General features: G+C 41.0%; 2 protein-coding genes across 5 annotated transcripts in view; both read left to right on the plus strand.

The window, feature by feature from the left end:
* The first annotated feature begins 1,519 nt into the window (after positions 1-1,519).
* On the plus strand, positions 1,520-12,705 carry LOC131186630 (acylphosphatase-2-like). Its single transcript, XM_058160411.1, has 5 exons — positions 1,520-1,640; positions 3,438-3,645; positions 5,464-5,480; positions 7,120-7,229; positions 12,129-12,705. Exons 2-5 carry the CDS (start codon positions 3,591-3,593, stop codon positions 12,241-12,243), a joined length of 297 nt encoding a protein of 98 aa, XP_058016394.1. The 5' UTR covers positions 1,520-1,640; positions 3,438-3,590; the 3' UTR covers positions 12,244-12,705.
* A 2,653-nt stretch (positions 12,706-15,358) lies between these two features.
* The window catches only part of SPTBN2 (spectrin beta, non-erythrocytic 2), a 124,120-nt gene continuing 117,130 nt past the window's right edge, over positions 15,359-22,348 (plus strand). For 2 of the 4 annotated variants that reach the window (XM_058160117.1, XM_058160116.1), the window contains exon 1: positions 15,359-15,562. The gene's annotated coding sequence lies outside the window, so the exon portion shown is untranslated. The remainder of the gene's footprint in view (positions 15,563-22,348) is intronic. The other 2 variants (XM_058160113.1, XM_058160114.1) reach the window with 2 other exon arrangements.

The raw sequence follows: 22,348 nt of genomic DNA on the forward strand, positions 1-22,348 counted from the left end.
TATAGAATAGAATAGTAAAAAAGAAGAACAGAATATAGAGTAAAAAAAAAGAATAGAATATAAAGAATATAACAATAGAATAAGGAATATAGAATACAATATAAGAATAGAATAGAATACAGAGTAGAAGAGTAGAATATAAAGTAAAATATAGAATAGGATAGAATATAGAGTAAAAAAAATTAAGAATAGAATATAGAGTAAAAAAGGATAGAAAAGAATAGAACAATACAATAGGGAATATAGAATACAATATAGGAATTGAATAGAATATAGAGTAGAAGAGTAGAATACGAAGTAAAATATAGATTAGGATAGAATATAGAGTAAAAAAGAATAGAAAAGAATAGAACAATAGAATAGAATATAAAGGATATAACAATAGAATAAGGAGTAAAATATAGAATGGAATATGGAGTAGAATAATAGAACAGAATATAGAGTATAATAATTGAACAACAGAACAGAATATAGAGTAAAGAATAGAGTATTCTATAGAATAGAATAGTCTATATATTCTACTATATATATAGAATAGAATATTATATAATATATGATAAAATAGAATAGAATAGCTTTATTGGCCAGATATGATTAGACAAAGAATTTGTCGCCTGTTGTCAGCACACCAGTGCAGTTATTATTGGCTGCCTATTTTACCACAGGGCAAAATTCCTCCCTGGGAAGCCCACAGCCCCATCAGAACCTGGGGATCTTTAGAAAAGCGCAGAAGGGGGACCATTTCAGTCTTGGTGAGGAAAGGGCACCCAAATACAGAGGCCATGACTGAAAAGGTCCATTCCTGCCTCCAGTCAGGTAGCACTGCTTGAGAGAGAGATCCTGAAATGTGCCAATTCTGATGGCACAAGATGGGCAAATGCCACAGGACACAGGACAAGACCATAACCCTTAAATTACCAGGCCCTGGGCTATGGAATGCTTTATAGGGGGCAAGCAACACTTTCCATTGCACCCCAAATTAAGCAAATCACTGCGGTTGTTAACATTATTGTTAACAGCAGGTTCTAGTCCCACCAGGCCCAAGGTTGACTCAGCCTTGCATCCTTTATAAGGTAGGTAAAATGAGGACCCAGATTGTTGGGGGCAATAAGTTGACTTTGTATATTAATATACAAATAGAATGAAGACTATTGCTAACATAGTGTAAGCCGCCCTGAGTCTTCGGAGAAGGGCGGGATATAAATGTAAATAAATAAATAAATAAATAAAACATTATCTATTGGGGATTGCATGTGCGTTTGTTTATATTTCATATTTCTTAACTGCCATTCTCTTTCACTCCCTCATGTTATATAAGAACAGGTAGACTCGGCTAACGATGACAATTGGGACCAGAATTTCCATTTCTGAGCAAGGTGGTTCTTAGTGAATCATGCTCAAATGTACAACCTTTCATGCCATGGTTGCTAAGTGAATCATTGCAGTTATTAAGTGAATCAATGGTTGTTAAGCAAAATCTGGCTTCCTCTATTGGTTTTGCTTCTCGGAAGCTATCTGGGAAAGTCACAAAGGGTGGATGACATGACTCCAGAATGCTGCAATTGTGGTAAACACATGGCGGTTGCCAGGTGCCTGGATTTTGATCATGTGACCATAGGGATGCTGCAACGGTCATACATGTGAGTACCAAACGATGCAAAGATTTATTTTGCTCATTCTGATGCTATTAATTTAGCATTATGCTTTAAGAAAGAAACCAATACACTTGTAAAGCATACAAAAAGTGAGAATGGAAACCCGAACAAGTTACTTCCATAACCAAGCGAGCAAATAGACCAGGGATGTCAAGTTGGCAGCCTGCAGGCCGGATGCGTCACACGCAGGCCATGCCCACCCCATCTACGCAAAGGAAAAATGATTGCGAAACATCACGAGATGGTAACGTGACGCCGCGAATTTGGCACCCATGAACTAGACTAATAAATTCCTTTAAGGAAAAAATACTTCTCACACTAATAGCCTTATAATTTACTGGTATATTTATTTTAATTCACTAGAAATTAAAATGCCTTTTGAAACTTGTCTGTATAGGTTGTCCTCATCTTATGTTTAGCGACCATTCTAAGTTACAACAGCACTGAAAAAAAAATTACTTAGTACAAGTCCTCGCACTTATGACTGCCACAACATCCCCACAGACTCATGAACAATTTGGGTGCTTATAACAGTTGCAATAATATCCTGGGGTCATGTGATCCCCACTTCCAACCAGTTAGTTTCTGCAGTATCAGTCCAACCTTATGGTGATTTATTTTTACTTTTTAAAAAAATTCTCCATACCATCCAAGAATGAAAGCTATGATGAATTTAAAAATTGTGCCATATTTATTTATTTAATCAAATTTGTATAGCTACTCATCTCAAATAGTGACTCTAATGACCCATTTAAATATATTACTGAAACCGGTATAATTGACCTCTGGCCATAAGAATTCTTAAAGTTTTAGGTCAAGGAAGGACCATTACTTGAGTGGTATAAAGCTCATCAGAAATGTACCTGGAGTATCAGAGCAATAGAATTATTAAAACATGGCCTAAAATGCTTGAATAGGGGAAAAAAGAGACAATCCATTGATCTAACATCAAGACATGGAATACATCTTATTTAAAACTCTCAGGAACAGATCCTGAATCTCTCTTTAATCTGACATTTTGAGTTGGCAGTTCTCAGTGCGAGGCCCACGCATGTTCATGGGGGCTGAGATTGGCACAGTTCTTTAACAAATGCGTGCACATTTTGTTTTTGTTGAATGTACCATGGGCTATATACCATGTAACTAAAAGAATGCCTGCAACTATTTATCCTTCTCCCTCTTATAAATTCTTATGCTTACAGAAAATAGGAAGATGGAGGAGAAGAATCAGAGAATAGCCTTGCTGGCATTAGTAAAAAAAAAAAAATCTCATTCCTAGATCTTGTATAAAATATTAGACACGGAGGTGCCCTTTTCCAGCCCATAGGTCTAGCAATCAATTGCTAAAATGTAAGATGAGAGCAAGTTTCCTTACAGTTATGAATCTGAATCAGCTTTTTGCTGTCTCCCTACAAAAGTTCCTTCCTATACAGCTATTATTATTATTATTATTATTATTATTATTATTATTATTATTATTATTATTATTATTATTATTATTATTATTATTATTATTATTTATTATATTTGTATACCGCCCATCTCCCGAAGGACTCAGGGCGGTTCACAGTCAAAAAAAAAATTATTATGAGGATTGGTTTAGAAAGAGCAAATTGGCTTGCCTTGATCCATCTAGACTAGCATTGATACAGACTGATAATCATCTTCCAGGGTTTCTGCCAGGAGGCTCCCCAGCCTTTCTGCATACAAAGTAGATGATTTAGCACACAGTTAACTATGGCTGAATAACAAAAACACATTTCTTCCTGTTCCTTGTTCCAGGTGGGCCACACATTGCTTTCCATCCTACTGCTGAATTTAGTAACACAGTCTGGTCAAACTGCAGTGTAAAGCAGATCAGATAGCACACATACATACCCCCCCTCTTAGTCTCTTTGGAAGCTGCTGTCAGCTCCCCGTGACTTGGACCGGACAATGGCTTCTTCTGAGCTGTGGGCAATCGACTATGAGATTTATGGGGAAGTCCAAGGTGAGTCTAGATTTTATTTCCTCCCTTTGGTATTATTCTTGCTACGGGATTTTTGTATACCGATACGGTTGCTTGGCTTTCCAGCAGATTGCTCTGCAAATAGTACAGTCCTTGAAATAAGATGCCTGCAGTCTGCTTCTCCAACTGCAGAATCTTGCTTCAGTTCTAATTGCAGTACGATAGCCTGGGATTGCTTGAAAAGCTATCTGCAAAGACTCTAAAGGAACTTAATTTAAGCCTGTACACAAGGGGAATGTATGAAGAAGTTAATTGAGAGCATTAACTTAATTTAGTGATGAATCTACATATCATAGTGCAGAGAATGAGAGGCTGTTTCTCCGCAATACTGAGATCTGGGCCATTTCAGGGAGGGAGGCTGAGCATCTTTGATTCAACCTCTTTTAAACTGAACATACGCAGCCCCACATAATCTATTTTAAAAATAACATGATGTGTGACATTCAAGAAGTCATATAGTTTCAGCTGCCATTCTCCAGAAATGAGGAATCAAAAGAGGGCAGGATTCTTCTGAGATTTATGCTGTATTGTGGGATTGGGTTCTTTCTTGGACGTGGGTTGGCTATTCTTGAATTGGAATTTGTGATGCCTGCTTTTGAGGGATTTCTACTTGTTCAGATAAGGGATTGTTTTCCCAATTCTATATCCAGAGTCACTTCACAATTGAGGCAGCAGATAAGTTAATAAAAATATAAACAAATAAATATCATAATAGGCCAATAAAAGTTCTTATCTGCAATTCCTGGCTATTTGTTGGCTGGGGGTTATGCCACAGAATGTTCAGTATTATTGTAAAAAATCAACATGTTATTTATTTATTCAATTTTTTATTATTCTAATTGTCTGTAATAGAAAATTGATCAAGAATATAGTTTCTGTGATGGCAATGAAGAGGAAAAGGTAAAGGAATTTCACAGGAGACAAAAAATACTGTGGGCTGTTTGTAGAAAAGAAATTAGAAAGCAAGATCTTTTGGAGGGCTGAAGACCACAGTTATGTTGAGTTGAGTTCTGGATTACTTATCCACAATATTAAGAGCGAGCCAACACATAGCCTGCTTTACCTCTTCTATGAGCAGGCAAACAAATCAGATAAGGCTGGTTTAGTAAAATGTTTAATCTGGAATAGGGTTTATTATATCTAAACAAACCAGGATTGTAAAAGAGTTTGTAAACTCCACAGTGCTGGATCCTGCAAGATTGGAAAGCAAGAATTTATTTCTTCTGCCATACATGAACCTTTGATGCAGTAAAAAAAAAAAGGTTTAGTCACATAAGCACAGTCATGGTTTCAAGAAACGATTCAAAGAAAGCTGTAATTCAGTTGGATCAGTTGTGCCTATGTCATCTTAAGATGGTGATGTCTTAAGACAATCAGCATCTTGGTACCCTCAAGATGTGCAATAACCTCCATTGATCCCATACTGGTGAGGGGTTGTGGCAAGCCATCTGGACAGCAATAGATTGGAAAAAGATTACTTTAAAAAATGGAGCTTCTTAAATGATGGACTTATTTTTAAGAATATTAAAAGTTCTTAAAAATTTAGGGAGATATTCAGAGAGCCCAGCAAAACAGAAAGATTGGAATCTTTGCTTTAAATATTTTAATTACCAACCACTAGGCTATCTTGTGAATGGTTTTATTGGTGCTTTAATTTTCTGTTGTGGGACACTCCAGTTTATAATCCTTATTGGAAGAGCCCAACAGCTCACTTATGACACTTGCTTTAGGAGTACAGTAGATATTTGTTTACTAATGTGTAGCTATAATGACATCTACTATATCTCTTCTCTTTTCTAGGTGTCTTCTTTCGAAAGGTAAGGTGTATCTTTTCTAATATATTGCTAGAGAACTCATAACCCATTGGGTCATCCCTTCAGAGATATTGCCTTCAAAAATGGCAGAGCTTTTAATGTATTGGACTTAAAAGTTCAGGGAGATATTTAGAGAGGTATCTGCCCTAAAAATAGTCAATGTTGAACTGTATAATACAATCAAACATGAGGAGTTGATCATAAGACATGCTTTATGACATTTTGTATCATGTCATAAAATGCTTTATGGTACTTTTATGTCATAAAATGTTTTATAAAATTTGCCAAATTTCTACCTCATGGGTGTTATGGGTGCCAGATTTTGGATGCATTCAGTAAGTTAGGCCATGTGAGATACCTTGGTTCAAAAATTGGGCTCCTGTGATATACTGTTTTACCCAGTTAAAGGTTACATGCAGACAAACGAGAGTTTTAGATGTATATAGATATAGATGTATATCATGGCAAAATGAGGGAAGGTGTATTTCTGTTTTAACTATAGTACTGAATTTTCTGAGAGTTGCAAATACCATACCATGCACCATATAAAGAATACCATTGTTGTTCAAGTATAATCCTTGAGCCTATACTCCTGGATATTGGAGCAGGGTTGGAATCATGGGAGCAATAGCAGAGAAACTGCTCATATCAGCTATCAGCAGAGGTTAGGGATTTGGAAGCAAGATCAGGATGAAAGGAACAAGACAGGCTGAACATACAACAGCAAGCCATATGCAGATAACACTGAATAATCTCAGAATAAAAGTCTGGGACATTTACATGTCTTGGCATCAATTGAGTGCTTATCTGCATCTTTAAAATATCTGCTGGAAAATTTAAAGACATGTTATTGCAGCTGGTCTATTCATGGTCTTGAAAGCCTCAAGAATGGCTCCATCCATGCAAGCCAATAGCTCCATTTGAATTCTGTACCTCAGAAAATGTAAGCAATCCTTGGGAAAATATAGCAAAGCTCCAGGATGAAAATTGGGCTATTGTTGCTAAGCTCCCTTTCTTCAACTCTTTCATTCCTTTAACACCCGAAGGCAATGCCTGTCTGAAATCGTCATCTCTGATCAGACCTAACTGATTGAGCTTTGATATAACCTTGAAAACCAGCATTTCTCAATAAAGGCAGTTCCCATACTTAGCTACAGTCATCAAATGGAAAAATATCAAGCGATGTATATAGGTAGTCCTTGACTCACGACCACAATTGAGCCCAAACTTTCTGTTGCCAAGTGAGGCATTTGTTGTGAATTTTGCCCCATTTTTACGACGTTCTTTGCCACAGCTGTTAAGTGAATCACTGGAGTTGTTAAATTAGTAATATGGGTGTTAAGTGACCCCAGCTTCCCTGTTGACTTTGCTTGTCAGGAGGTCACAAAAAGTGATCACATGACCCTGGGACACTGCAACTGTCATAAAAGTGAATTGATTGCCAAGTGTCACCTGACCATGGGGATGCCACATCGGTTATAAGTGTGAAAAACCATCATAAGTCACTTTTTTCATAGCTGTTGTAACTTTGAACAGTCATTAAATGAACTGTTGTATGTTGAGGACCACCTGTACATAACTTAAGAATATCTTGGAGAAATTTCCTGATGATGATCTCTGTTTTGTTTTCTCCTCCTGTTAGTACACCGAAGAGCAAGGAAGAAAACTAGGACTGGTTGGCTGGGTGAAGAATACAGCCAGTGGGACTGTGACTGGACAGGTGCAGGGTCCAAAGGAGAAAGTGGAGATTATGTAAGTAAGGAAACCTGGCTCCTTCAGTTGGGATGGTTTTGCTGAAACAAGTGGGGTGATTACTGCCTGACCTTAAAACAATAAAGATGTATGGCAGTGATGGTGAACTTTTTATGGACCGGGTGCCAAGACTGCAAGTCGCGCACGTGTGTGTGTGCGCACACACCCATGCGAGTGCTAGAGAGTCAAAGACCAGCGGGGAGGCGGGGCATCACAACACCCATAGCTCTGCAGGAAACTTCTGTTTCCCTGCAAATGACAGTGAGAAATGCCACGGAGAAACGCAGTGGAGCTGAGCTGGGGCCACGGTGCATGTGCCCACAAAGAGGGCTCTGATTGTCACCTCTGGCACATAGGTTCTCCACCACTGGTGTATGGTGATGCACTCTTGGCCTTCTGGAAGGTCCTTAAAATGTGGCTGTGTTGGTTGTGGCTATACTTGAGGTGGCTGATGGGGTAAAAGAGAGGACTCCACTCTTGTACTGTTTATCATTGGTTTTTAGCCTGTTTTTAATTCTTAGCTAATTTGTTTTGATATTTATCCTGCTTATTATTTGGCAAGCTGGCCAGAGTCACTTCAACAGTGAGAGGGGTGGCACATAAATTAAATCAATGAATAATAAATAAAATGGTGATGGGGCTGCCTAATTGTCTCAGAACAGAAGGGATCGTTTGGAGATGGGGGGGATAAGGACTTCTTCACATGACTCCTGAAATTGCCAAGACTGAAGACCAAGTTTGGAATTTGACTGTTCTTCAAAATTCAGTATAGGTAGTCTTCGACTTAATGACCACAACTGAGTCCAAAATATATGTTGCTAAGTGAGAAATTTGTTAAATGAATTTTGCCCTATTTTACAACTTTTATTGCCACATTTATTAAGTGAATCAGAAGTAATAAAACCGTGTTGTCTAGTGAATCTGGCTTCCCCTTTGACTCTGCTTGTCAGAGGTGACAAAAGATGATCACATGACCCTGGGACACAGCAACCCTGATGTTCCACCACAGGTCTTAATTGATGACTTTCCGAGCTAGTACTAGACTGTTGCTGTTAACCAAACATCTAAGCAACTACTTGTGCAGTAATCCACAGGATGCTGAGTACAGTGTAAAGTTATTTATGTTCCTCTCTTGATCAGAGTTTGTTCTATTGTTATTTAAAAATTAAAATCAAGTTAAGGCATAAGGCTAGTGTACTATTTCCAACCATTCTTTTTCTTATTCCTGAAAGAGAAAGTTCAAACGCTCCATTCTGATTATGTTCCACATTAAGCAACATCAACCAACTTTGTATCTTAGACTCAGGTGTCATGGTTACTTTTGTACATATCCTTTAACAAGAGGTGTATTTCTTATGGATTGTCACATGTGGCTTGAAATCTGTGCGGGGGACCATGCTCCTTGCTCTTTCTGAATGGCCTCTCATGGAAGAAAAGAAACTACAGATATTCCTCAACTTACAACCAATTGTTGTACAAGGCACTGAAAAATTGACTTAAGATAAGTCCTCTGACTTACGACTGTTGCAACATCCATGTGGTCACTTGATCAAAATTTGAGCACTTGGCAACTTGCAAGTATTTACAACAGTTGCGGTGTCCTGGGGGTCATGTGCTTGCCATTTGCAACTTTCTCGGCCAGCTTCTGACGCCCAAAATTAATGGGGGAAGTTGGATTTACTTAATGACTGCATGATTCATGTAGGAGGTGACCATATTGAGCCCATGAGAGGGGTCAAATATGTCATCAGTCTTAAGTCCCTTCAAACTTACCTTAAATTCCATTGACACTTACCTATCGCCAACCTGCTTTGACCGTTAGTAGTCCAGATTCTGATAGAGACCTTTAGCATAAAATAAACCTTATATTCATCCGAACTGCTGAGATTCTGCATTTCCTGTGCTTGACAATTCATTTAACAACTGCAGTGCTTCACTTTATAACTGGCAGAAAAGGATGCAAAATCGGGTGCAGCTCACTTAACAACCCCCCTTAACAACAGAAATTCTGATCCCAATTGTGGTCATAAGTCAAGGACTACCTGTAGTAGAAATGAGAGCCTATTATCACAATCTTCACAATTGTGATCTGAAGATAGCCCCCTATCAGCAATTTATAAAGATTCTTTCCCTTCCACCCAGCCTCCATTTAGAATGCCTATGTAGGGTACCTCTCCAGACTCTGCCTCCAGAGGGAATTGACACCCTTAAATCTAGGACATGGGTCAGCATGCAATTAGAGAAATGGTCCAGAAGGAGATGAAGAAAATTGCTTTATGAATTTTTGAGCCACAGCAGAGGTGATTCTGTGTGGGGGTGGTGGAAGGAAAGCAAGAGCAAGTGAGCGAAAGCAGGGTCTGAGCTTAGGGTGACCTGCAGGCTTTGTGTTGTGTTGGTGTAACAACTTCTGCAACAGTGCTTTGTCACCTTTAGAAAGATGACAGCCAGAGGCAATTACTATAGCAACCAGATCTTCTATCACCTTGAAGAAAAAGAGCGAGCATGAACAGGGAAAAAAATATCTGGGACAGTTGCCATAGCAACCTGCCTCTACATATTGTCTACCTTCATGTCTCAGGGGGGAGGGGGAAATTGGGGCCATTTCCATAGCAACCACACTACTCCATCCCTGGCTTTGAGGAACCAGGGATAAATAGGAAGGAGATAATCCATAGCAACACTATTCCTCAATGCACATTCTTCTTCTCCCCCTACCCTTTTCTCCTCCCAAGTCAGTGCAGGATAAAAAAGCAAAGGTGTAAAACCATCCACGTGACTCTCAATGTTCTTTTGCAATTAAGTATTGGGTGGGAATAAATAGGCAGCATTTCAGTTTTTGAAATGGAATACCAGCTGGGCAAATGTATTGTGTGTGGGCAGTGTGCAGAAAGTTGTTTTCTTATGTTACGTGGGAAAACTCATTCATAGGTTCTTTATATAACATGATCCTTAGAACTTTTCTTTAGATCACAGGCATAGATTGCTGATATCAATAGGGTGCTTTTATATTTTTTGTTTAAAAATCAAAGAGTTATATCCATTTCACTTTTGATGATTGCAGCTCACATACACTCAGGTATTGGCATGACCTTCCAACTGATCACTGTTTGCCTTTCCCTCAGCTGCTGCCAAATTGCAAATGTAAATTATTGTAAAATACATGGGGAGCGGTCATGGTGACTGTATTTAATTTAATTTGATTTTAAGTAAATGTAAATTAAATCACATTTAGATTGTGTTTTGCCCCTTTAATGTACAGAGCCCAACATGCAAGGAAAGGTGGGATTTACGTTATGCATAAAATCTTAAAATGTTAAAAGTATAATTGCTATGCACACTCAACAGACAAACCACATTCTAGCTTAGTGTGATGACTTCATTCATGCAAGCCAATAGCTGGGTTCTTACAATATTAAATTATGCAATTCAATTTTATCCTAGTCTAGTATGTTGTATGAACAAAGCGAAAAAGCAACCGTCAGCCCAGAAAACAATCTAAAAACTAGCAATGTTACAATGATGAAAAGGTTTTATGATAAGATATCACACTTGATCTTAGTCAGAGGGCTGAATTTTTTTGTGTGGAAAACATCTACTTTATAAGACAATTAGTTTATTAGTCCATGACAGTATTTGCTTATCTGTAAAACGTTACAAGATATTGTTTTTGCTGTCACAAACAAATTCAGAACTCTTGGGTAAGTTATTTTAAATTGAATAAGCCTGGTTCCCCCCCCCCCCATTTCAATGATTACATTTAGTGCTAAATGTAGCCTATGTTTCTTTTATTCTCAAAATGAGATTACAGAGACAAAGTAATCGGGTGACAAAGGAGCAAGTTATTCAATGACATTCAGTTGATTTCATGACTCCAATTTATTTATTTAATTAATTTAAAAGACTTGTGTAAGTGCCCATCTTAAAAACGGAAATCTAGGTGGCTCGCAATATAGGTTTGAACTTGAGGCTTCCTAGTTTTATTCTAACAATTATATTCTTTTTTGGGGGGCTCAGGTTATAAAATGATAAGTACAGGTAGTCCCCTAAAGTAGTCTTTCTACTTCTAAGCATCGCAGTGTCCCTGCAGTCACATGATCAAAGGTTGTGCACTTGACAACTGACACTGTCATGTATTTATGAAGGTCTCTTGGGGTCATGCAATCTCCATTTGCAACTTTCCAGCTGTCTTCTGAGGAGGAAAGTTAATGGGGAAAGCTGGATTCACTTAATGACTTCCTAAAAAAAGGCCATAAAACTGGGCACAACTCTCTTAACTGCATCATTTACTGATGGAATTCCAGTCCCAATTGTGATTTTAAATTGAGAACTACCTGTAAATTTTTCTACCACTGTATGTTCCAAAATCATCTATTCTACCACTGTATGTTCCAAAATCATCCAAAGATACCAGAAAAAACGTTTTAATATAATTCTCCCTTAAGATGAGGTAATGTACACATTTGAACTAGGGGGGGGGCTTATATTTGGGAGCCAATGTTAAAACAATCTTTGTAAAAGGCTATGAGATCCCTTGTTTTTCGAATTGTGTGAGAATTTATCACATTAGAGTTATTTAAACCTTCACAAACGAAATCATATTTAAATCTTCTCCCCACTTTTTTCCTTCTGCAACATTATTTACGTCTTCAACTTAATTGGAGCCATTTGTTCGGCTGGTAACTTTTGGCAGTATACTTACTTCCTTTCAATGATTCATGGTGAATCTGTAATAAAATGTCTAATAAACATGGGCCCTGCCTTCCAACAAATGTGCACGTTGTACCTGATGGCTTTTTGGGTCTATGAATAGACATATTCCTATTCTGGCTATGTGCAGGGTAAAACAGGAGAAGAAAGAACTGCGCTGTTAATTTTTGCTTCTTCTTCTCCCCCGCCCAGGAAAAACTGGCTACGCAATGTTGGAAGCCCCATGTCTCGCATTGATCAGGCCGTGTTCTCAAATGAGAGGCAGATCACCGCTCTGGAGTTCCAGTCCTTCACCACCAAATATTAAAGGCGGTTGGCTAGTCCAGATGGGATATGGCTATGTCTAAGTACTATGAGGGCTTTTCTACTCTAAAGAAAATATCGCCTTCGCTCTCAACGACAAGGTTGCTACTAATGTTAGTGTGTGTTTAGACCTATGGCGCTTCCAGGACTCTTGACTCTTCCATGCTGCTGGTGAACCGGAAAGCACCTACTGCCCTTAAACATCTGCCGAAACAACGTATCTGCTGTTCTTTTCCCTTTTCTTATAATTTGTGAAAAGTTAATAAGGGGAAGAACTAAAGGTGGAAGGAAATGTGTCCTCCTAAATCTTTTCTTTCCCAATATGTTCATGAACATACTGGACAGTTGTCTTTTAAGCAAGCATATAAAGAAAAGTTTCCTACTTGCTCCCTGGAAGCATTCTGCGTCTTCTCCTTAACAAATAATCCCCAAACCCAGCAAAGAGTATTAGCTCATTAAAGATGATCTTTGAAGGAAAGCAAAACTGTCTTTTTTTTTCAGTGGAAACTAGGCAAGATCAGGTATCTGCAGAAGCTTTTTGGAGAAGAAAAATAGTATTTTGTTTCTGGAGAAGCTCTATGAACACCCGGAGAATGGAGGTAGGAAGATTGAGAGAAGCAATAATATATTAACTGGTAACATCAGCGGCCTGTTCTGCAGCTCTTATGGCTCAGCTGCATCATGTATTTCAATAATTAATGTGGGTTTCTCTTTCTCTGCTGCAATCGAGATAACAGAGATTGTCCATTTGTGAAAGTGTTCTGATTATTATCTGTCCACTTTCCCAGGCTACAAAAGAGGCTTCTCCTCTTTTATAAGTCACAATATCTGTATGCTAAAAGTATCAGTTCTAGAACATGGAATAGGGAAGAAACAAAAGAAGAAATAACACAACACTTGAATTTATTAGCAGAAAATTTGACCCAGTGAAGTAGTTTCTTCTCACAGCAGCTGTTTGTTGAGTTATTCCTACTCCTTGTTCTTGCCCAATCTTTTGTGGTCTTCAGCATTATGGATGAAACAACAGATTTTCTGGTTTGGAGAGAAACCTTTGAAGCTGCCAAGACTGTGAAAATGACAGGCAAATGGAATGCCAAGTGTTCTTTGAAGTCTGGAGATGGGATGTGGGTGTAGTTCTTGCTGTAGGTTTTTAAAGCAGAGAGGGCTGAATGTTTTGGGATAGGGTGTGTGTTAAACTCATATAACGGTGCTTTCTGCAAAGGCTCATCCCTTGACCCAACCTCTAGCCCAAATGTTCATGCGTAATATTGTTTATATCGGATGCTTTCACCACTTTTTAAAAAAAACTGTAGTTGGTTTTCCTTGAAGGAAATAGCCCTAGAATCTAACAGGTTCTAGTACGAACATCTGACTTGCAGATGCATTCGTGTTTTGCATTCGTGTTTTGAAGGTAGCAAATTTATAGGCACATATGCCATGCGAAGGATGAAAATTGAATTCAAAATCCTTTAATTGAATTCAAAATCCTTTATAGCAAATGTCAGCTTGGAAGGAAGAGAAGCACTTTCCCCTCCTGATATATATTTTAGATAGATCTATAGATAGGATAGATAAGATAGATTGAGAGAGAGATGAGAGAGAGAAAAAGAGAGCGAGCAGGTTATTGTAAAAATGGGATACAACCAGACACTGTAACTTTTAAAGATTCTGTCCAAACTGGACGCAACTTTAAAATTTAACATCTGTACAGAATCTGCATCTTTGATGAATGGGATGCCAGCAAAACCAGACTTGTTCTGCTTGATCAAATACACCAATCACATATTTCAGAACTCTGCTTTTCAATTATGCTAGAGGTTCCAAGGATGCTCATAGGCAAGATAGTAAGGTAAGAAGAAATGCATCCCTTGTCCTTAGCCCCCAGTATTTGGAATCCCTGTCTGATCTGTTATAGCGTTTTCTTTACGCAGGAAATGACATGTTACTTTTTAAAGTGCCTCCAGTTGCTAAACCAACCCTTTCCTTTAATCGTTGTGCCCCCCCAATATAATTTTGCTTCCCCTTGGTTACGAAGAAAGGGCCTTATTTTGCTGTTTTTGGATTGTGACACTTGCATCTTGGCAGAGTTGGCAGCATAATAAATATGCAATTTTTAATAGCAATTTAAACCTATAGATGTGGAAGATACTTGTAATTTTCCACAGAACTGGAAGGCGCTGAAATGAAACCATCAAAAGGCCCCATCCTTTGACTCACTTGACTCAGGCTTGTTTCCTTCTTAGGAACTTGCCTTAGGAATAGTGAAGAATGATGATTCATCTAAATTCAGTTGCTGGGTTTACAATACCGTACCAACCGTTGGCTTCATTAAAAAAAACCCCAAAAAGCTACAAAATTAACTGGGTTTTGTACCCCACTCCAAACCAATATAAACCACATCAGGGTTTACAGCCATGGATTGTACAGCCTACAATGCTGAGGCATTGTACCGGAAGGGTACAAATTTTACCAATACAGATTAAAGCTCAGCATCTTTTGCACCCACAGCTTATTTATTGCGGAGCCCCCTCCCTCCTTGCACACTCTGGCTGGGTTTGCATAACACCCTTCTCCCCCCTGGGATAACTGAACCAGATTTACTGAATCATCTCAATTACTTGATGCACATTAAAAACATCGAACCGTGCTGCCTGGGTCTCTACTACCCATTGGCCAAACACAACGGCCCTTGTGCAAAGTGATGGTTGCACATTGGAAGAACCACAATTAGCAGGGTTCACACACCTTAGCCAAAGTCATACCCCTCCCCACTCAAATGGGAAGGTCCGATTATTAAGCAAGGTTTGTGAAGTGAACGAAACCCCGATATTTAGCATTAATCTTTGTTCAGTGCAAGCGGCTTGGGCCGGCTAAACGTAAAGGCGCCCAGAAAAAAAAAACCCCGCTAAACGCGACCAGGACCCTCCGTCTCCCCTCTCCCCAGAAGCGGTTTGGCCACGTGTGAGCCCGGCCTGGCTCCCCCAGCGGCTCCGCGTGAATGGCGGGGGACGCGCCCAATAGCTGATCCGGCCTCGTGGCTCGGAGGCGGGGGCTTCTTGTCAAACCGAGCCGGGCTAGGCAGTCCGTTCCGCAGCCAGGGCTGGCGGGGCTCCTCCATCGAAAGGCGGCGGCAGCAGCGGCAGCATCCTGCTGGCACGCCCGGGCTCTTCCCGGCGCCACCTGTGATGCTGGCGGAGGAGCAGCAGAGGGGAGACGGCGATGCGCGCACCGGGCGCGTCTTGAGCCGAAGGAGACGCCGGGCGCCTGTGGCAGGAGGCGGCGGCGGCGACGGAGAGAAGTGAGCCGCGATTTGGTGGCGGAAGGTGGGGGACGCTGTGGCTTATTGTCTCGGAGACTCGGGAAGGGAAGGGGTCGAGGTGTGCCCAGCTGCCCCCGCAAAGCCCGCGCCGCACGGGGCCTTGGCGGGAGGCGGCAGAGCCAGCGGGCTCTCCAATGCGGCATCTTGGAGAGAGGTGGAGGGAACGGGGTAGGTTTCCCTAGCCGAAGAGCGCTCCGTGGCTTTTTTGGGTCTTTGGCGGGGGCGTTTTGCGGGCGACATGCAGGGGGTGGGTTGCCCCTCCAGCGCAAGAGATGCTCTATGGGAGGTGGCGCAGCGTGGGCTGGCCAAGCGGCCGGTTCAGCCCGTGCGCTCTCTGGGTGGCTGCTGGTGTCCTCTGCGCGAAAGCGAAGGCGCGTTCCTGAACCTGGGGACGCCCTGGCCAGCGGCCGTCGTGTGGGGCTCGGGGCTTCTAGGCCGATTCCCGGATGGATTTCGAGGGCCTGCCTGCCTGCCCCCTCCCCTCCTTCCCTCTCTACCTTTCTTTAAAGACCGAGGCGGAGAGAGCTGCGGAGATTTATTGGAAGCTTATCCCTCCCTCCTAAAGTGGACGCTGGATTTATCTTTCCTAGGGTTGGCAAAGCTGCTGGAACCTTCACTCCTTTACAGATTCCCGTTGGGGCCCCTTGCACATGCACAGAGACCCTCTCTCCGGTTGCTCCCTGCTCCAGTCAAAATGGGTTTTTACCTAAGGAGAAAACCGCTCAAACCTTAAGCCCTGGTTGCTTAGCCCTTTAGGGCTGGGAGCCATTGGAAAGAAAAGCTAACCTTCTGTGTGCAGCTAACATTACAGAGCCTTGCGAGGGACCTCCTCTGTGTGTGTGTGTGTGTGTGTGTGTGTGTGTGTGTATGTGGCGCTGCTTTTGTATTTGAGTACATGTGCGTGTGATGTTTTCTCCATATTTAGCCATTGGGGTCCTCTCCCACCTCCCCTTTTCTGAACAGCCGGGACATGGTGGACTCTTCTGAGCTCCATTGGCTGCATTTTAGCAGGATCAAAAGAAAATTTGCCCTGGTTTACAGATGTTCGCCTAGAGAAGGAAAACAAAGTATTTCCCCTTTCCCTACTTCCTCCAAGTCCCCTCAGGCATGGATTATTTTAGGATTAAGTACAAGAAAAAGCTTTGGCATAAAGACCAAGTAGGTACTTGGTTTATGATGGAAATAAATTATTTTGCCAGTGCAATGTGTCCCAGAGCAGAAACAGAAGATAGATCAGAATCTACCTGTAGGTTTTTTAAATTTCCTATAGTAGGTGAGCAAATTTTTCTGATTTCTGGTTGTTTACCATTAGGAGCAATGCTAAATCCTCCATTCCTAATCCATCTGTTGCCACAAAGCTAGCTTGAAGTGATCAGATGTTAATTTTGATGGGCACAGACTCTGATCTTTGTTCAGTTCTGGTTTTCAAAATAAATTGTGTATACAGCACGCAGAGTCACAATTTGCTTGACCAAGGTTTTATTCAGTTGATTGGTTTTCTATAAGTCCTAATGCTTCAAAAACCTGAATTTGTATAACCCACACCGTGGCTTTGCTCAAAATCTTATGCTTATGCAAAATCTTTCACTCTATGAATGGGTTCACACATTATGCATGTTTTAACCGTGATTTGTTCAAGAAGCCATTATTGGCTGGATTTCATATCATATTAAGACATGAGCTGTGGCATATGAACTACAGTGAAAGTGTTCATATCACATGTTAAGCCCAAAATCATGAAATCTTTTTATAGCTTAGCACGCTGTGTGAAGTTGACTACAGTAATGTACATGCACATGAACACAAAGGTAAAAAAAACATGAGATCATGTAAACATGGCACTTACTGTCCTTCCTTCTGTTTTAGAAGGGTTAGAGTTAAGCCTATAGTCCTTGCATTTAAAATGAAAATGTTGTGTTCCCACTCAGCAAATGGACACTTAAGAAACCTGGGGTATGATTTTATGTTCCCTGGGTGAGATCTGGTTGCGTTTCCACGCTCTTCTAACCTTTCCTGGTACAGGGTCATCTCTTAAAAACACCAATCTGAAGATACTGCTGGTACTTTTATTAATTTCGTTAACAACATTCTTGGCAATGAAGTTGGAAATTGGTTTTAGAAAATTTCTACTGTATCAGCTTTAGAAAATGTCTGTTTCCAAATTGACCCTCCTCAGATCTTCCAAGGTATTGCTTTCAGCCAGTGATTCTCAACTTGTGATTCGTGGACGCTGGCGAGGAGGGCATGACGCTGTCACAGGGCGGGTCTGTGAAGGATTGAAGAAATGTTATGATTTAAATCTTGAATTAAGTCATGGGGATCTGGCCACAAAAGGTATTTAAAAGGGATACATGGTGATGAAAAGGTTAAGAAACATTGCTTTAGACGAATAGAATAGAATAGAATAGAATTTTTATTGGCCAAGTGTGATTGGACACACAAGGAATTTGTCTTGGTGCATATGCTCTCAGTGTACATAAAAGAAAAGATACGTTCATCAAGGTACAACATTTACAACACAATTGATGGTCAATATATCAATATAAATCATAAGGATTGCCAGCAACAAGTTATAGTCATACAGTCATAAGTGGAAAGAGATTGGTGATGGGAACTATGAAACGATTAATAGTAGTGCAGATTCAGTAAATAGTCTGACAGTGTTGAGGGAATTATTTGTTTAGCAGAGTGATGGCCTTTGGGAAAAAACTGTTCTTGTGTCTAGTTGTTCTGGTGTGCAGTGCTCTATAGCGTCGTTTTGAGGGTAGGAGTTGAAACAGTTTATGTCCAGGATGCGAGGGATCTGCAAATATTTTCACGGCCCTCTTCTTGATTTGTGCAGTATACAGGTCCTCAATGGAAGGCAGGTTGGTAGCAATTATTTTTTCTGCAGTTCTAATTATCCTCTGAAGTCTGTGTTTTTCTTGTTGGGTTGCAGAACCGAACCAGACAGTTATAGAGGTGCAAATGACAGACTCAATAATTCCTCTGTAGAATTGGATCAGCAGCTCCTTGGGCAGTTTATACAGAAGAGGTCCTTTCCTGCTCACTGTATGCCACTAGTGCGGTTTTACAACATACTAACTTAAAATTAAACTACAGTATGGTTTAACATACTATGCAAACCTGGCCACTGTAGCATGTTGTAAAAGCATGTGCAAAAAAACACAGTTTGTGACCAGTCAATTAATCTGGGATTAAACAATCCATAGTTAACATACGAACCAGACGAGTCTGTTAAGAGTATGGTTTGAGCCTTTTTTGACATTTTGCTGCCTGAAGTTTGAAAATGTTGCATATATGCCATATTTTCAGCTTGTTTACGGACATATACGTCATTATAGCTTCGTGGATATTTGGAACCGTGAATCTCCATAGTCTGCTAAGGCATAATGTGGTTTATTTGAGTTTGTTCTAGCATGTTGCATGAATCCGCCCGTCTAGCTTTTAAAATCACAGCTTAACATTCTGGGTAAGCCTAACTGATGGTTAATTACAGATAGTCCTCGACTAATGACCATAATTGAGCCCAACATTTCTGTTGCTAAGCAAAACAGTTTAAGTGAGATTTACCCCATTTTACGACCTTTCTTGCCACGGTTGTTAAGTGCATCACTGCAGTTGATAAGTTAGTAACCTGGTGGTTAAGTAAATCCGGCTTTCCCATTGACTTTGCTTGTCAGAAGGTCGTAAAAAGTAACCTGCAACCGTCATAAATATGAACCAATTGTCAAAGCATCCGAATTTTGGATTTTTGTGACCATGGGGATGCGGCAATGGTCATGAGTGTCAAAAAAATGGGCATTAGTGACTTTTTTTCAGTGCTGTTGTAACTTTGAACAGTCACTGAACGAATGGTTGTAAGTCAAGGACTACCTATATTGTGCAAATCATGGCCTAACAGGCTACGTTTTAGCATGCTACTTAAATCCAGCAACATGGCCTCAGTGCTGTCGTCACTCAAGCCAGAGAAAGCACATGTCCAACTTTTCTTCCAGAAAGTGTTAGCTTAATGTGTGACACCAGTACGAACGAAGGCGAATATAGGTGTCCCAGGATAATGTCGCAGGATCCAATCTGGGTCGGTCCCTGGGACCAGAGAGATTTTGTCTTCCGAGCTTTCGGACCATCTTCAGGGAATTTCTCTCTACCCCCTGGGACACCAATGTTCTTGGTAAGACCCTTCAAATCGCTCCATCGTATTTCCCCTGCAGAATTAAATAGCTTTAAGAGCCAGGCTTTTGCTAGATAACGGCAGAAATAATTCTTTTGAGGGCTGCAGGTTATCCTGTCAGAGGTGGATCATCGGTGGTGGTGGGCCATGCCACAAGCGAAACTGGCTAAAGTCACTTCCTTTTTCTCTCCCCCCCCCACCCTTGCTCCATCCTCTTTTCTTCCTCTTCCTCTTCCTCTCTGCACACAAGTAGCTGCTCAGAGCTCAGAGGATTAACAGGAAATCTGTTCACTCGCCGAGCAGTTTTCCTATCAGGCTTTTGCAGATGTTTGTCTCAGGAAAGCCTGGGAAATGTAGCTATGTGAAGAATTCGTTAGTGTCGTTGTTGGGGGTGGTCTAAAAGAAAACGGCAGTTAAAATAGTGAAATGTGTGTGTGTGTGATTGCCCCATTCCCCCCTCCCCAGCAATGAGCTGTCACTTAAACATCAAAGCTGCATCAGATGGAGAGAAAGGAAACAAAATTATCTTATCAGCTCTGTTGAAGGACTAGCTGCTTCTTTCCTTCTCTCCCTGCTCGTCTTGATTGGCACTGTGTGCTGTAATAATATTTTTTTCTTCTTCTTCTTCTTCCCTCCTCATCCTCCTCCGTTTTTTCTCTTTGGGGTCCTGACTGTGTTTTTTTTACTTTGTGAGGCTGGTAGCAAAGGTGTCCTCGCCTGTCAACAGTTCCCGCAGACTTTTTGCCTGAATTGATTGATGGGTTATATATGCCCTCAAATTGCCACTTAGCAATCTCATAGATCTTTGCCAGGGATGTTCTGTCCATAAACGGTTCTCCGGGTCTTCCTAACGGTGCACCCATCACTGCTGTAATCGAGTCCATCCATCTTCCTGCTGATTGTCCTCTTCATCTCTTTTCTCTTTCCTTCTACATTTCCCTGCCTTACAGCCTTTGAAAAGAGCTTAGACCCGTGATGGCGAAACTATGGCGCCCGTACCAGAGGTGGCACGCAGAGCCCTCTTTGTGGGCATGTGTGCTGTCGCCAGGTGGTCGACTGGTTTCTGGCGTGCACAAGCATGCCGGCCAGCTGGTCTTCACGGGCGCTGGAGCGCTCAAAAATAGCCTGAAAATGGCCCAAAAAAGGGCCTGAAAATGGTTAAAAAAAACCTGGCCAAAAACCAGGCATGCGCACGCTGTCCAGCTGGTCTTTGGGTTTCCGGCACTCTGGCGTGCAAACATGCATGCACATCAGGGGTGAAATGCTACCGGTTTGCCCGAATCAGCGGTGGCGGGTGGTTTGGCAAACTGGTAGCGGCATCAGCGTGAGGCTCCGCCCACCTGCCCGGAAGTCATTACTTCCTGGTTTTAACCAGAAAGTAACCTGTTTTTTACCCTCTGCGCATGCACAGAAGGCTTTGCACATGCGCAGAGGGTCCAAAATCACACATGACGTGTGACGTGTGCACTTCTGAACCAGTAGGGAAGGTAGGGGCCGTGGTAGCTCAGGCTGGTAAGAAGCCTGTTATTAGAACACAGCAGCCTGCAATTACTGCAGGTTCAAGCCCGGTTGAAGCCGAGGTTGACTCAACCTTCCATCCTTTATAAGGTAGGTAAAATGAGGACCCAGATTGTTGGGGGGGCAATAAGTTGACTTTGTAAAATATACAAATGGAATGAGACTATTGCCTTATACACTGTAAGCCGCCCTGAGTCTTCGGAGAAGGGCGGGATATAAATGTAAATAAAAAAAAAAAGGTAGATTTCACCCCTGACACGCATGCGTGCGCATTGCAGTTTGGGCACTCGGTACCCAAGTTAACCATCACTTAGTCTTTGCTTAAATGTTTCTGAAGTACAGATAAAAGTCCTCGTCGTACGGCCACAATTGAGCCCAGCATTTCTGCTGTTAAGCGAGACAGTGTTTAAGGGAGTTTTGGCCCATTTTACAACCCTTTTGGCACCGTTTGTAAGTGAATCACTGCCGTTGTTAAGTTAGTAACAATGGGGAAGCTAAGTGGCTTCCCCATTGACTTTGTCATATGGCTACAAAAGGGGAATCGTCATAAATATGAGTCAAGTTGCCAAGGAACTGAATTTTTGATCACATGACCCTGGGGATGCTACAAAGGTTGTTAAGTATGAAAAATGGTCGTAAGTCACTTTTTTCAGTGCCGTCGTAACTTTGAACAGACACTAAACAAATTGTTGTAAGTTGAGGACAGCCTGTAGGATAATTGGAGCCTGGTTATTTTTTCCTTAAGTGAGAACTCTGAGTTAATTTGATGGAAGAGCCAGTTGTTCGTTTTCTTGGTTTTCCAGAATCATTTCCAACACTATTTCCAACACTATTTCCAACACCTCTCACAATACTTGACAACACAGTATCAACAGTAGAAACCTTCAAATTTCTGGGTTCTATCATATCGCAAGATCTCAAATGGACAGCTAACATCAAAAACATCATTAAAAAAGGACAACAAAGAATGTTCTTTCTGCGCCAACTCAGTAAGCTCAAACTGCCCAAGGAGCTGCTGATCCAGTTCTACAGAGGAATTATTGAGTCTGTCATTTGCACCTCTATAACTGTCTGGTTCGGTTCTGCAACCCAACAAGA

The sequence above is a fragment of the Ahaetulla prasina genome, chromosome 17 (genome assembly GCF_028640845.1).
Source record: "Ahaetulla prasina isolate Xishuangbanna chromosome 17, ASM2864084v1, whole genome shotgun sequence".
Taxonomy (NCBI): Eukaryota; Metazoa; Chordata; class Lepidosauria; order Squamata; family Colubridae; genus Ahaetulla; species Ahaetulla prasina.